Below are 16787 nucleotides of genomic sequence, written 5' to 3'. Positions count from 1 at the left end.
CGTACACACGGTTAACCCTTTCCTGGAATCGGCCTCTTCTCCAAAAGATAAGTAGTACAAGAAACAAGGTGGACTAAATGTGAGATAGATGACTAGCTAAGCTGGAAGTGAAACAACAGGAAAGCACATCTCTTAGAATGAGTTATGCACACCAGTTTACCCACAATCCCTCCCTGTAGGCCATTAAAGAGAAGAAAAAGGCATTCTTCAAGAGTAAGCAGGCTTTCAGTGGCCTAAACAGGCGTAGCACATGAAGAAACACCATCCTAAACATCAAGGGGAAAAAATCTACTAAAATAAAAGAGTTTAAAAAAATGGGTTTCATTATTGTTATAATAATAAATAATAATGCTAAATATTTTTTCATATTTCTTTCTTTTGATTTTTGACTGAAATCTGACCCAAACACTTAATTGGAAACCTGCATTAGTAATGTTTGATTTATGGACAAATTATTCTTTTGAATTATATATTTCTAATGAATTAATTGAACTGGCTCACAAAACTGGCCTCAAGCTAAAAATTCAGGGGGGAAAAAATCTCACTTTTCAGCCTAGAAGTTAAAATAAATGTATGTAAATGAATTTGTCTTGTTTAGTTATAAATGGAAATTATATATAGCTTCCAAATGACGAGCTTTTTTTCCAACCAGTTCTGCAAAACAAAAAACGATTCTTCAGACTTTTCATCTCTAACATCCATAGATTTTAAAGATTAAAGTTTAAATAGTAAATTTAATAAACTAATCAACCACTACAACAGGTTCAATAATATAATATAGAGTGAGTTTACTCTTCCCCCCCTCACACCGAATGTAAAATCCCTCTCTGTCATTCCTGGTGGCATTTTGTTTGATTTTTACTTTCATATATTCGTTATTACATGACCACATCAGTCAATTAGCTCAATGTCACAGGCTGTAATGGACTTGTGGACATGATGCCCCTGTGGCGTTTGTTTCGCTCGGGCACACATGCTCTGCTCTCTCCCTCCCATACGCACATCAGCCTCTACGAAACTGGGAGTGTGTGTGTGTGTGTGTGTGTGTGTGTGTGTGTGTGTGTGTGTGTGTGTGTGTGTGTGTGTGTGTGCGTTGTAAAAGGTCAACTTTCTGCAAGAATTCCTCTGGAACAGCCCCGAGTGCAGCCAAATCCATAGAATGAATGGATAAAAAAAAAAAAAATTAAAGAGTATATTTCACCAAAAAACTTCACATAGAGTACACTTTTGTGCCTGGTAGCTGAAACTCTAAATCATAGAGTCTTTAAAAAAATTAACCAATATCACAGCTGTGTGTCCCTGAACAGCAGAGCACCAAAACAAGACATTTCCATTAGCTGTAAAAGTACCAAACACTCACTTCCAGTGCAAACATCGACAACAAGTAACACCTTTGTCCCATTCTGACTATATCCCAGCATGCTTTGCAGCAAATTAGCACACTCCGTTAGCTGTTGCAAACTGTATGACATTACAAGGTCACAATCTCCTTTCATTCAGTGACCGCCTGCCCTCTGTATAAAAAATTGACAAAGATGGAAAGTGTCTGAACATTGACCTTGGTCATCGTAAGATCAGCTCTTGGTGGCTTTCGGATCAAACAATCACTCAAGTTGCCTACAAACCTCCGCCGCAGGGTTGGATATAATGCCACGTGTGTCTTATCATTTCAGCATCAAAATACCAACAGAACCCCATTCATGACCTCCCCTACGAGCCCCCCATGCCCTCTCAAGCTCTTAGTGGTCACCCTAAGGGAAATCAGCTTCCTTGAGCTTTTGTGGATAGAGCTAACTGACCGTGCGTTTTCCAAAGGACACCTGAGCTTTGACAACTGCTAAGCCTAAGGCACGGTCCAGTTAACAAACAGACGATGTGCAGACGTACGGCGAAACGCAATCTGCATGTTACTGTACATTGCATCTTTGAATGGTAGCAATGTATCATTTGATGTAAGCGAAACAATTGAGATGTTTAAACACATAAGAAACATACATGAAAAACAATAAAAATACAATAATTTTTTATATGTAATGTTTGGGGTCAGTTTCTATTCATCAAAGAACCCTAAAAAAAAGATATTGAGCACCACAACCGATGGTGATAAAAATATTCGTGAGCACCAAATTAGCATGTTAGAATGATTTGTGACAGTGAACACCGGCCTTAATGGCTGCTAAAAATTCTGCTTTGCCGTTAGAGGAAGCATAAGGGAGATATGGGTAAGCATAAGAGACATCTCTCAAAAACATGGGGAAAAAAAATATCTTACTGACCTCACACTTTGGAACAATGAATATCCTGGTAATAATCTCTGAAAACTGTTCAGAATTATAAATATGCTTCTGAGTCAAAATGACTCAAAACGTGCATCATTTTTTCCAATCCAAACTATTTTTGCACAGAATTCCAACGACCTTTGAATTTGTCCCCCATCCATCCATAAGGAGCATGAAAGATCAGTGCTAAAGTATGTCAGTACGTTATGTTTGTAAAATCAGCATGCACAGTGAACCTATGAGTGTCTGATCCAGAGCATCCTGTTGTCCCTGGCAGGACGGATCTTATGCATATTAGAATCAGATGACTTCAGTGGAGGCGTCCATCCAAACAACACTTGGAGCTCATCTTCCATAAACGCATGCACACAAACAAGCAAATCACACACAAACAGCCAGTGTGCTGCGTTCTAAAGAGTCTGTATTTTTCAGTCACAGATAAGTGAGAAGCTCTGGATATAACTACTGTAATTTATGTGCGGACAGCCGCACGCATTCATCCGGAAGAAAACCAGGATCAATATATAAATCACCCAGATCGGCCAGTTTATTTAGATGGGCCTCACTGAATGTCTTACTGTGGTATGCAAGAATATATTGTTGCGCAAGCTGAATGCAAAAAAGAAAAAAGGTTCTGACGCCACAATATATCAAATTTGCAATTGTTTTTATATGTCACCCTAAGTGTGAACCTAAAACAGTGCTTGGTGCAAACAAATAACAGTCTATTTGTAATATTTTACTGTGGTTGGAAATAATGAGTCATTTCAGTCCATTTCCAGCAGTCAGTTGCACTGTAAACATATCTAAATTTAGAGCGAAAAAAGCAGTGTTCTTTAAGAATGTCAGCCAATTGTTTACATTTCTAACATAATTTTTTTTTTTTAAGAAGCTGAGAAATTATAAACAAAAAGTTTTTTTTTCCTGACATAATGTGCATTATTTAAATCATAATACGAACAGTAAATAGGATTATTTTTGATTTGATGTGGACTTCAAAAGTGACCTCGAGCCATGATCACCATAAATGAAATCTTAAATGACGAAACAGACAGGCTGCATATCCCAGAAGGCAGTGAGATGCAGTGCGAGACATGGCGTTGCCGCCCACCAACCCCCTCGGTCAGCTGTGACAATGAGATAGGATTTCACTGTGATGGTGGCACAGAGAGATTAAGAGCTCAAAGATTTATCAAAGGCTTAGTCGTTCCAAATTTTTTTCCTGACCCAGACACAACGAGCGGCTGCTGTCACACTATGCCAATGTGAGCTCCACTTCCTCTGTTTTTAACTCACTTTCTTTCTTTTTTTTTTTTACTTGTTTCTTTTGCTTCCTCCTCCAGTTTTGGCCCCATCTCTCTAACTTTTGCCACTAACACTTTTGTTTCACACATGCTCTTTCTGTCTCTCTATCTCTGATTGGCTGGCATGTAACTGTAGGAATGTCAGCTGGGCTTACCTTCAGAGATGGTCAATAAATTAATTCGTGTATGATAAGTGCGCGTGCACACACACACACACACACACACACACACACACACACACACACACACACACACACACACACACACACACACACACACACACACACACACACACACTTCCATATAATTCCATATAGTCTATAAGCTTTTTAGGGTACAGTGCATGTTCACTTGCAGTCATTTGTGGTAAACGTTTGACTATGTGGTTGCATTGGTGTTCTAAGCCAGTGTATAGCAGAATTGTTTCTCCATTTTGCCACAAAAAAAAGACATGCAATGTGATACCTAGTCTTACACTGTGTCCTAACTACACACGACATGCTAAGATTCCAGCGACAAGCAACTTCTCTGTCCACACGAGATGCAACGTGACTATGAGATGCGACAAATCAATCAAAAAACCACAGCCAATCAGAACAGTATGTGTGGTTCACATTTAAAAAAAAAAAAAATCACATTTGAACCTGTACCGGTACCCAACGGTACCTTTTTTCTTTACTTAAAAGATACTTCAATAACTGTGCAAAAACTGTAAGTCATTTCTAGAAGTGTTATTGACATTATGTCAGAGCTACCTTGGTCTGCCATTGTCTGTGATATTTGTTCACTGTAATATTTACCAGTAAATAGTAGGGTAGGCTATAGCTGCTTAATTGAATTTATAAAAACAACTATATTATATTTCTTTTAAATTCAATTTCTATGAAAAGATTTCCACAAATTCTGTGTTGTATATTTTCACGTAATCGAATGAAGACATAAAACATTAATTTATCTTTTAATGTAATGAAACTTTTTTGTCAAACAAAGCTGCACAACATATATAATATATTTTATATACATAAAATATATTACTTAAATATATTACTTAGATATATTACTTAAAGTTTTGATAGTTTATGATCATTACATTAGTGTTAGTATTATTATTACACTGAGACGTATCTAAATTCTACTGTACAATGCTAATATGTTTGTCAAGTTTAACCTAAACTTTTATTTTGACGGGTTGCTTTGAAGACCTTTGAGTTTCTGTGAGTTTATGACGTGACTGTAGTTTTTCTCAAATTAAACAGTGAAATGCTCATGATGTGACTCTCAGAGAGGCTCTGGAGATGACGGACATGCGCTTATGTCTTTGTATGAGATGGAAACACGTGACCGTCACATGCAATTCTGTGTGTGTGGGGTAAAAAAACTGCGGATCAGCACCGTTCATTCACACAAGCACGCAGGATTCGTAAATAGCCTTTTTGCTGTTTAATATTCACAGACACTATTTCACAAGATGCGTTCTCAGGTACCGAAATGTGGTACCGATTTAACTAATGTGAATCGGTACTTAAAAGTAGAGTTCGGTACCCAACCTTAGTGGGTGGGCTCTCCAGGCAAGTGTATCGCACCAGAGATTAATCTTGATGACACTCGCAAGGATTCCAATGGGAGAGAGTGTTCAGGAAAACTTTAAAACTATATTATTTATAATAATTATAATAACAAAAAGTTAAATTATTTTAAAACAGCCATTTTGATGCGGCGTAAGAATGATGCGGCGTAATGGATTAGCATTATGCCGAAGACCAAGTCTTTCCCAGCGCTTGCCCTTCAACTTCAGGGAGAAACTGTTGTTTTTTCAGCGCTAGGTGATCAGCCTAAGGAAAAAGGTGATATCTCAGATCTGTCACAATACATAACAAAGGTGAGAAGTCAGTCATCCGATGAGAACTACAGGTTATTTTATGGTATGATCAAGTGTTTATGTTTAAACGTATTTTTATGTTTAAAGTATTTTTCATAGTTTCAATACACACATTAAAATAGGAAAAATAGCCTATGCAATAAGAAAACTCTGCTCAAATAAAATCCTTTTCTTTATATAAAAAAAAAGATTTGGTCTTCAAAAATCCTTTTTCCAAAAAGTGCATCGTCTTCTATTTAGGGTGGTCTAATATTTGAAACAATAGGGTATTTAAAGATATTTCACTCCAGATAATTGTTAATAGTTAAAAAAATGCCTGTTCAATGGCCTGCATTACATCGTCTTCTGACAAACACACTGCGCTCTCTTCCAATACATCACAGCGCCTGACATCTCTGATCTAAGAAACATCCATTTAAAGCCAATATCACAGATGTGTCCTCTATCATTTTTATTTCAAGAGGCATGGGCATTGTAACACAGCACATGAAAGCAAGCTGCTTTCAATTAGCTGGCAGATTAGCACAAAAAGTGCTTGACAGTGTCACAGGGAATACTCCATCACAACGGGCCACATGACTCCCACTTTTCTCCCAATGTTTACATGGGGCTGATGAGGGAATAAAGTAAAACGACTCTCCCAGATGAGATCACATCAAACGTTTAGTTTTTTCTTCTCCTCGTTACACTACCGACGTATGGAATGTGTTCATTGGTGCAGAAACCGGGGGTGGCTGGAGTTTTTAGGACTGCTGCCAGGTCTTTATCACATAACTGATGAAAATGAACTTCGAAATCCAATTAGCCCAAACCCTTTTGGCAACCACAACCCAAATAATGACAGACTTTAGGCTCACTGTGAGAATGTAAACCAACATGAGTACATATGACAAAGACATGTTAAAAAATGTCAGGCGAATTGTTATTTCTCCGCTGGGTTACCTTTGAAGCCCAGTTTAAATAAATATGACCATTAAAATAGCCTGTACGTCGGGTAGTGATGGATTTCAAAGTGAATAAAGAGCCCGACTCTATAATCAACAAGTTGGAGTTTCCAGGCCCCTTTCTGGCGGCCCCAGGCCAACAGGAAGTGGTGAGGGCGTGCATGGACGCCAACAAGAGCCAATTAAAAAACAAGGAGTGCGGAACATGTTGCAGCTAACAAGCTCCTTTCCTTGACCTCCCTCACCTTCGACCCCGGAATGCCCCTTCCCCTTCCCGTACGACCACAAGGTCTACAAACACATGCTTTGGCCTCGGGAAGCTGGCCCACATTTTCTTTTTGTCTCTCTATAGGCTGCTGGGGACGTTCCACCGAGCTAAAACACACCCACCTCAAACATAATAAGTCATTTATGCAGTTAATTCTACCACCACTTGTCGTAATGGGACCGCAAAACTTGTTTCCAAGAACCCAGGGCAATAAATAGCCTCCAAATTAATTGGGAGAATTTATGAAGCCGAGAGATGCACCGAGACCCAACCAATATAATTAAGTGTGGCTTAATAATATAGTTAAGGTTTGGCTTTGGGGTGTAACTTGATCTTAAGTTAAGTGATATCAATAAAAAGTGAACAATTAAAGAAAAAAAACACCCACACCTGAAGGAGAAAGTGGGCTGAAATTAGTCTGACTAAACCCTTGTCCTTACCCAACCCTAATGAGACAACAAAAGGACTGAACCAGCGATCGTCCCCTTCTGCCCGCTACAGAAGTGGTCCTGTCATTGGGGCTCTCCAAACATGGACCATATGTGAGTTCAGCGCTGGCAATCAGACTCCATTATGAAGCAGGCGGCTGAGTTCATCAGGAAAAAATTAGCCCACCACTCGGCTGAGCTCTCCCATTGGCCGGTCACGCGGAGCGCTGTGTTTGAGGGCACCCCAGACATTCCTGTGGATAATCTTTTCCATTCCTCTACTCGCTGCAGCAAGAAGAGCCCAGATCGCAGTACAAGGACGGCATTGTGAGGCCCCTCCGCAGCAGTTTTTTTAAGTGCTCCCTCTTGCGCACATCATACGAGCCCTTTTATAAAAAAAATAATATTAATAAAAAAACGAGCGCCTTTGAAATGAAGTTGGAACTGAATAAGGATGCCGTGTTTCTCACGGTCTCTTTCCAGTAAGGGTATGCTTTGTAAAAATAAAAAAAGGAAAACAATGTAAAACCACTGGAAGCCAAAGTGCCGCCACATCAGGGATTCAGATCTCCCCGGCTGACGTTCCTTTGCCCGCTTTTGTTCGCCAACGAACCCATGTCATCTTCCTCGCTCTAATGTGTGATTTTGGTCACCGCGTTACAAGCAACAAGCTAAGACTGGAACACATCCTCCCGCTCTGAAGAGATTTACGGAAACACATTCCCTAATTAGAAACACTACTACTACTTCTATAAACGAGCGACTCCAGTTAGGCTAGCCACCACACCAGACCACAGGGTTTCCACAGTAACCGTTTCACCGCGAACAGACTGCTGAGCACCACGCAGGGTTTTAAAGACTCGTTCTCCACAAGCTCCATTATGGGCTTGGAAAAGACAATATGTAGACAGAAATCATTTTTATAGGCAAACTTATTTGAGTTGCCAAAGCTCTCTGGAGCGTCTCAAGACCACCACGCCAGCTTGCAGAAATATTAAAAAAAATTCACAAACAGAACGACTTGAGCACGAATGGCTAAACTAACTAAACCAAGGAAATCTCTCTGTATACCATCTATAAAAGTAGCCCTTTGTTGTAAATGATGCACGTGGACCGTCTGCAGTGGCTATTGAAACATGCTTGCCATGCCTTTCAGGGTTGAGAGAGTATAAAACAGGCATCCAATCAATCACATGGGTACTTGAGGGATAAACAAGCCTTCAACTTGAGCTTCTGAGTGAACGCTGAACCCTTTGGGGCTTTCATAAAAATAAAAAAAAGTCCAAGAAGTGATTGTCAAAACCAATCCCATTATAAAAGCAAAATCAAAGAGATGAATCAAAATGGTATTTCATTTGAATAGCATATGGATGAGGTCTCTCACAATGCACCTGGCACATGTGTAGGGTCACAGAACTGAATCATTTATATACATACACATAAGTGTGTTTCCCATATCAGTGGTTCACATCTGATGTCAAAAAGAGTTGCACATCTGTTATGATAGGGCAAAACATTTTATGCAACTAATTCAACCTAAAAGAATAGCTAAATTATCAGGCTTCTCAATAATATGAGTTTTACATATGCTTTTGTTGGTAACGTCAAAGGTCATCTGTCGGGGCAAACTGAACAATTAATCAGTCGATTATTTCAACAGAGTCAAAATAAGGACATGTGTCCTCATCCAAACTGTAAAATTAATTCATTTCTGTGTTTCAATGGGAGGACATTGACAGTTTTGTATGATGAACAATTTTAGCATTAAGTTTGGAAAAATCTAGACACAAAACCAACTGAGACCCACTGTCCTACAGGATTATGAACTCAATTGATTCAGGAGTCTTTTATGAAACCCCCTTTTTTTTTAAATGAATCAGTCATCATTTGCTCATGAACTGATCTAGAGGTTACTCCACTGTATGTTAAGACAACACACTTAAAGGCATGTAACAAAATATGCTTCCACGCAAACCAACAGTATATCATTCTCCACATGACACAGCAGGAATGTGCTGTAACTCTACCACATAAGGATCACTCTGAGAAGACTGGTTGCTAACATGTCCGTCAGCCCATCAGCTCTAGCATAACAAACTGTAAATAACACACTGCAGGACCAAAAGATTTGAAGGGGGCCAGACACTATTTAATATTAGAGTGTGTGTTTGTATGTGTACACATGTGCCACAAGATGTGTCTTAGTTCTTGCAGACACAGACATAATACAAGACCAGACACATTTGGCATGAGTTATAGCTGAGAACGGTGGAAATCCGTTTAGGGCTCTAAATGACTTCAATGCATTGATTTATGCATGCATCTTGAGTGTTCTTCAAAGTAAGAACCATACGGTTTCATGGGAACAGTTGACGCACACAAAAGGCAGAATTATTTTATGGTGGAGCTACACAGCTGCCAGAAGTTGAATCATTGCGAGAAGTTTATGTGCTGCGGAGAACATAAGTGATTGTGCAGTCCTGAATACGAATACGTTACCTGTAGAAAGTCTGCGCTGATGAAGAGCACACATTCCGCTGAAACACGTACATGCTTCTGCTCGTCCTCTCTGAGGTGGCGGTGGTATCGAGCACTGGGGCTTCAGGAACCCTACGGGAAAAACATACAAGATTTATCTTTGCTACATGTAAATCATAACGTTGAAACTATTTTGTCAACATAACTGTAATGTCAAATAACAGTTGACAATGGTTTAAACCTTTAAACAGAATGTAAACTATTAACATAACATGAATAAATAACCTTTTATCTCCACAAAATGACATGAATTAAGTTGACATGAATTCTTACATGCTAGTAAGAATGGAAGTGTTGTGAATATGCTTTCTTCATAACTTAAAAGGTTAGTTCAGCCAAAAAATAAATTTCTGTCATTAATCACTCCCCCTCGTGTCGTTCCAAACCCGAAACCTTCGCTCTTTGGATCACAAATTAAGAATTTTTTTAATGAAATCCGAGCGCTTTCTGACACCCCATAGACTTGTACATTTTTACCAGTTTCAAGGCACCGAAACGTAGTAAAAACAGTCTATGTGACTCCTGACTCAGTACTACACTAATGCATCACTGTGCTCGTGTGACCAGCATTAGAGGTTGAAATGGAAGAGAAAAAAAATTGTTGAATAAAGTTGTCGTTTGGGTTTTTATTTTTGCGTACAAAAAGTATTCTTGTCGCTTTATAACAATAAGGTTGAACCACTGTATTCACAAGGACTATTTTAACAATCTCTTTACTATCTTTCTGGGCCTTGAAAGTGGTAAAAACATTGCAGAGGAAATATCTTCATTTGTGTTCTGAAGATGAATGAAGGTCTTATGGGTGTGGAACGACATGAGAGTGAGTGAGACAGAATTTTTATTTTTGGGTCAACAACCCTTTTATGGAACATGGCTAACTAAAGCATGACATTCACAATATTGCATTACAATAGACTACAATTATTGTAGCCATTTTAGAGTACAACTTTGGCTGAAAAAAGATGCATTTCTGATTGCCCCCAGACTGGCAGACTTGGCAGCGCAGATGTTTCTTTGCCCTTTATATTTCAAAATTGATCTTTTAAAGAAGCAATAACTTTGACTTGTCCTGCCTCGTATACTGCCTCGCTATGTGCCGTGGTAAACCCCCGCCAACCTCTCACATTTCCCTGTTTTTCCCTGTTCTCTACCCCACAACCCGAGAGGCTGGCAGACATGCAAGTCAGGAGGCAAGGGGTAAAAAAAAAAAAAAAAAAACGCCAGGGGGGAGTTAAGAAAGGAGCAAGGGTGAGATCGGAGGCGGATGACTCAGTATGGGCAAAAGGCCAGATGATACAGGCATGCCTGCAGGGATCAGGGTAAGACACCATGCTGTGCATCTCAGAGGTTTTGGCCTGATTTTCCTCACACAGGGACCTTTTCGCTGGTACAATGGGTTAACTGATATCATCACCCACGTGCAGAGATCACAGAATGGCAACTGCGAGGGGTTTGCTGTCAATCAATATTTAATCTTAAAGGGACATGCTGACCCACAAATGAACATTACTCACTCTAGTTTAATTTCAAATCTGTATGACTTTCTTCTGTGGAAAACAAAAGTTACATTTGAGGAATATCCTATATTTCAAAATAATATAGGATAATATATATATAATATATATTATAGTAGACTATATGACTATACGTGTGTGCTATGTACCATGTTTTTTGGAGAGAAAAAAATGAAAATTTATATTTTGAGATCTTTTCAAATGAATCAGACGACTCAGTTCACAACAACAGCTTAAGGGTGTGACTAATTCACTCCCTAGTTCACTAGGAAGGAAGTCAGCTGTTTTAAGGTCTGTCTTCATTCGGAAAATCTTTATAGTGCACTGAAACGTTCGCTCCCTAAAATGCACCATGTAATCCAGGAAGTGATTGATGCTCGCTATTAACAGAAATTCGGGGGAAACCAAAGCTGTCTCTGGTGAAAGATAAATTGTATGAGCCAACTCAATACACATCATGACAAAATTGTTTTTATGTTTTTTTTAAACAACAGTTAATTATATTTCACGATAAACTAACATTGATATACAGGTAAGTGAACATAAATCTTGATATCATTCATAATTAATTTACATCTGATATGTTGAAGGGATATGCAACAATCAAATTCTTTTCTTTACTTTACTCTTGTATTTTAAATATCATTGCAAAAATAATGTCAGAAAAATAGTTCTGCTGTTGTTCATTAATACCAGTAGCGACTTTGTAAAATGAGGATGTGGTTGTGTTGCTGTAAATGGAGTCATCAGTACATTAATGTATAGTAAGCCCGGGTCCCAACTCATGTACACAATATATTGATTTGCAACCTAAGGGAGCTGACTGAGATGCACCCTAAATGATTTATTCATGAATCAAACTTATCTGGTTCTTGAGTCAACTCAATTGTCCACTTGCAGAAATAATTCACTGTGACAATTATGGTGAATAGGTAAGGTATCTACTATCCCCTTAAGTACTTGGATTAAAACCCTTAAAAAAGCAAACAAACTGCAAAAAGTCAATATTAAAACAAATCCTAAAATAGAGAGCGCAAATTAAAACACTGTGCTAGAAGACTGAATGACATTTGAGGATGTAACTTTTGCTTTAGTCTACTTTCACAAGTCAGCTAAGGATGCATGATGACTCACAGAGTCAATGAGAGATAGGATGTGCGAGCTTGCACTGAATGTGCACCGAATGATCTTAAAAAGCTCGTAGACCTTTCGGATTGGAGCGAACATGAAGAGCGAAGGGCAGCTGCATCCCCCCGCTCTGGTCCCTGCTCAATAAAGCGCCTTTACTTCCACCATGAAAAACATGTCATTCCAGATGAGCTCAGCCAATGACATTTAAATCAGGCACAGGGATATTGAATTAGTTCCCCATGATAAGCTGGCTGGGATGCTGATGCTTTGGTCAAAGGGGGGTGGGGTGGATGGTGGGGGTGGTACAGGAAACGGTATGGCCTGCCTGTTATGCACCTGCTGCAGCTATTTGATTAAAATGACAAAAACGTGGAATTGACAGAGGAACGAAGAAGCTTAAGACTATACTAAGCCATGGTAATAGAGCTATTATGAGCCGTTTAAAGAGGAAAAAGAACCTTTGAAAAGTGCTGGACAGGAAAAGGGACAGCAACAATCTAACTATGTAACTTTGCCCAAAAATGAAAACGGGCTTCCAGTAGTTGCAAACCCATTTGCTGTTATTTTTCCAGTGGAACAATTTCTGAAAAATCTTCATAGTGTGATTTCCATAGAGCTAAAATTCCCAGTGACCACATTTGCCAAATGAGTTGTCCATGAATCAGACTAATCTAGTTCTTGACTTCAGCTTATTTATAATGCTAACAGGTTAAAAGGAAATGAATATCATCATTAACTTAAATTTCCTATCTCCAAACTGTTAAAGAGAAGAGTCTAAAGATAGACTTGAGTTATACCTTTTTTGTAGTTTTTGTAAATGTTTTGTTCACTATGAACGTTATGGGAAAAGTAGAAGAAAAAGACAGAAAACCACAATAGCATTTAGTTTTAACAGAACATCAAAAGGGAGTTAATAATTTAGATTTATCTATTAAAGAAAGTTTTGAATATTAATGCTCTATCTTACAGAGCCCCTAAAGGGAAAAAAACAGATGGGTTTTTGCATTCGCTCACAAAAACTTTTGAGCTCCTTGTGAGCGAATGCAAAGTTTAATTGGCGGAATGCAACAGGTTTTTGCGAGGGAATGCAAAGTTTACCTGGTTAACGCAAAAGCATTGACAAAAATTTCCTCCATCTCTTTTTTTTCCTTCACCATGTCCCTTTAAGGCAGTGTTTCTCAAATTTTTTCTGCCATTCCCCACTTTGGAGGTAGGGAAGGGCCACGAGCCCCACCTGTCCCCAATCACCCAACAAAATGGTAATTATCTAGGCTTTAAGTTTGCCTGTTAACATTTATTTGATTAACATCACATTTAAAACTTTCATGTGTACAGTCAAAATATTTTAGCTGAGTTTTTTTTAAGGCAACGTTATTTTAGAACGTTTCATCTTAATGTTTCTATGGCAACGCGTCATGTTTATCATGTGACTCACCACAATCAAAATAGCGCTGAATTACAGATGTATCGCTTTTATTACGTTTTTTTATTTTTTATTCAAAATATTGACATACTTGCTTACCATGTCATCAACTGTCTAATAATCCAATTGTAGGTGTGTTTTGCCATTTAAACCCCTTTATAAATGATCTTGATTTTGATCTATAATGTGAGATGGGCGCTGCCACGTTTGAACAAATGCACCGCAGTTCAGAGTCCTGTCAATCGGATTTGCAGTACGTATATTCATCAGCTTCTCCTGGAATAAGTAAGTGACCGGTGAACTGGGAGAAGAATCGAGCAAACTTTATAGTTACTTACACTATGTGTATCTGATATGAATAAAACATGTCGGCCAATTATATTTGAATGGATTGTTATTGCTGCTTCCAAAGACACCAGTGTGTATTCTAAATGTATTGTTTTACTAGTACTTGTGTATTTAAATGTTACCTATTAAATTAAACCTAAAATAAACAGTATGCGGTTGAAAACACTGCATGACGTATGTCAAGAGCTGAGCGCGTATGCATCTGGCTCAGTGCCAGCCGAAGCGCGTCCCACCGTTTGAATCTGACAGTTATGTCACGTCACTAAACATTCTAAAAACCCATATGTGGGTCCGTACTCTCAGGGGCATAGAAATAAAAATCCCATGTGGGACCGCTCAAAAGGTTAATAGAGATGGGCACAAAAAATTAACACATTTCCTCCCGTTTGTCGTGCCCCACTTGTCATGTCTCTATTCCCCACCAGTGGGGCGCACCCCACACTTTGAGAAACGCTGCTTTAGGGGCTCTGTACTATCTAAATGAAACCAATAAGCTGATTTTTTAAAAATGGAGTAGCTTAAATATGCATTAATGAAAAACATGTTATGTAAATCAGGTGATTAGTCATTGCTTATTGAAGAATTTGCAAAGATTAAAGTGGAAGCCAATTTGTTAACACAGCAAAAGTCTGCCAGTGAAAAGGATGGCAAAAAAGGAAAAGTATTAAAGGTCTCACACTTCTGCATTCAGGGGCACACTTCATCCAGTGTGTTAAACATCAGACAAATCCAGCAAGTGTTAACCAAATTAAGCATGTAAAACAAGGCTTGAACATGGCTGAAATAAATAGGCAGTAATCAGTGACGGTCATCAAAATGAATTTAGGCCATTGGGGACACGTTTCCCTGTGGCATATCCCTCATTTCCTGGCTCGACCCGTCAGCGGGGCCCATTAGCTCTTGCCTAAAAGGCCGACGAAGTGAATCACCTTCATTTCAGCCCAACAGATTCCGTATTGTATAACCAGTGAAGGGCGGACAATGACACATCCCCGCTTGCTCTGAGCGATGTCACTGAAAATTACCGCTTTAACACATGAGCTAAGGCTCCCAGTCAACCTCGGCTTTTCCAAAAACACGGGTAATGCAGAAGGACAGGAACCACCACAAAAAAGGAAAAGGAAGTTCTCAATCACAGTCCCAGAGAAAAGGGGTCTAATGAAAGCAAACACTCTTTGAAATGCTTCAGATATGCTCAAATTTTGCCAGATATGCTCAGGCCATTATGGCTTCATAATGGATCCAATTAAAATCATATTTCCCGTAATAATACAGCACTCAAGTTTTCTAAATTAGAACCCACCAACAGACAGGCTATTCAAGCCATGTACCTTTTATTTATGGGTTCTAATCAGAGATGTGTGTAAACATCCCACTGTGTGAACATGTGATTGTATCTTAAACCGTCTTGATGAATATTGAGATCAAGTAATCTGTCTTCTAACAGCTCCTCTGGACTCGAGCTTTATGTCTTGGCGCAAATCCCTGATTAGTCATGTTTAATCTCCCTCTTCTGATACGAAATGATGAATCAGTAGCCAATCAGCAAAGAAAAAATACAGTGGAAGATACTGCCCCCACAAATATTGTGCTTTTAAAAATAGAACTTAATTAATCCCTTTTTACATATCATCCTAAAACACAGTGTCATTTAAGTACGTAATGATGCTAGGGCTGTCATTTTTTAGAAAAATCTAATTTGAACGGATATCAAATATCAAGCAATGATTTTGAATATATTCGATTATCTGCGAGCGTACATTTGTTCACGGGCCTACGCTACAATATGTTTAGAGCGCCCTCTATTGGATAAGATGGCAAGCAATAAAATAAAACACAAACGGTCTAATCATAAGCACACTGTTTTGTCATTCCGATTAGAATAATTCCGATTGAAAGATTCAGTGGACTCTTTACATGAGACGTTATCTAAACCGATCTGGGGTTTACATGTGCTGACTTTCAATCGGAATCGTTTCTTTGACATGCGCACACAGTTTTTTCGACGCCGTCCTCTCCAGCAGATGGAATGTGTTCACGGATGCCATAGCAACTCTCAACGGCCACAAGGACATATACGGTTTTATAAAAGCTATTTATTTGTTGTAAATTGTAATAATCATCTCAGAAAAAAATAATTATTCTGTCAGGCGCAGTTGAAGTAAAAAGTGCCTTGGACAAACGCTGTCAAGATGAGAGGGTGTAGCCAGGCTATGTCTGTGTCATTATTCCAACATTATCTTCATAACTTCTTAAGAAATAGAAAGTTTACCCCCCAGAAAAATGAACTTTCCTCTCTTTTCAACATTATAGCCTGCATGGTGAACGAGGCGCGCACTCTTCAGTGGTGGAGGTGCACGTTGTATAACTTCATATAAGGATGCGAGTAATTCGGTCAGTTCGTTTACAGTTTGATCAGTTCATGAAAAGGTTTATCCCACCCCTCTCAAATCGATTACAATTTAATTCGGTTTGGGCATTTTTTACCGATTGAGGTGTTTACATGGAGCTATAGACTGTATAAAAATGTGCTAAACATGACACTTTAAAAAACGGATCATTATTTTATAGTTCGATTACGGATATTTTACGTCTTGTTCATATGCATATTCGAATATCAAAATAAAAAGTGACAGCCTTAAATGATGCCCATCATCACAAAATAAATGTTGGCAGGGTGATAGGACTCAAGCAAGAAGAGGAGCTCAAATTATTTTATTATGTGAGGAAA

At 38.7% G+C, this 16787-nt stretch overlaps 1 protein-coding gene across 6 annotated transcripts in view; it reads right to left on the bottom strand.

Moving 5' to 3' along the window:
- rxraa (retinoid X receptor, alpha a) overlaps positions 1 to 16787 on the bottom strand; it is a 244571-nt gene that overhangs the window by 78588 nt on the left and 149196 nt on the right. For all 6 annotated transcript variants that reach the window (XM_067424622.1, XM_067424623.1, XM_067424628.1 and 3 more), the window contains one exon: positions 9602 to 9712. In XM_067424622.1, coding sequence (XP_067280723.1) covers positions 9602 to 9712 — 111 coding nt within the window. The remainder of the gene's footprint in view (positions 1 to 9601; positions 9713 to 16787) is intronic.

Source organism: Pseudorasbora parva, chromosome 18 (genome assembly GCF_024679245.1).
Source record: "Pseudorasbora parva isolate DD20220531a chromosome 18, ASM2467924v1, whole genome shotgun sequence".
Taxonomy (NCBI): Eukaryota; Metazoa; Chordata; class Actinopteri; order Cypriniformes; family Gobionidae; genus Pseudorasbora; species Pseudorasbora parva.
Note: the sequence above shows the minus strand (reverse complement) of the source record. Positions and strands in the feature narration are given on the sequence as shown.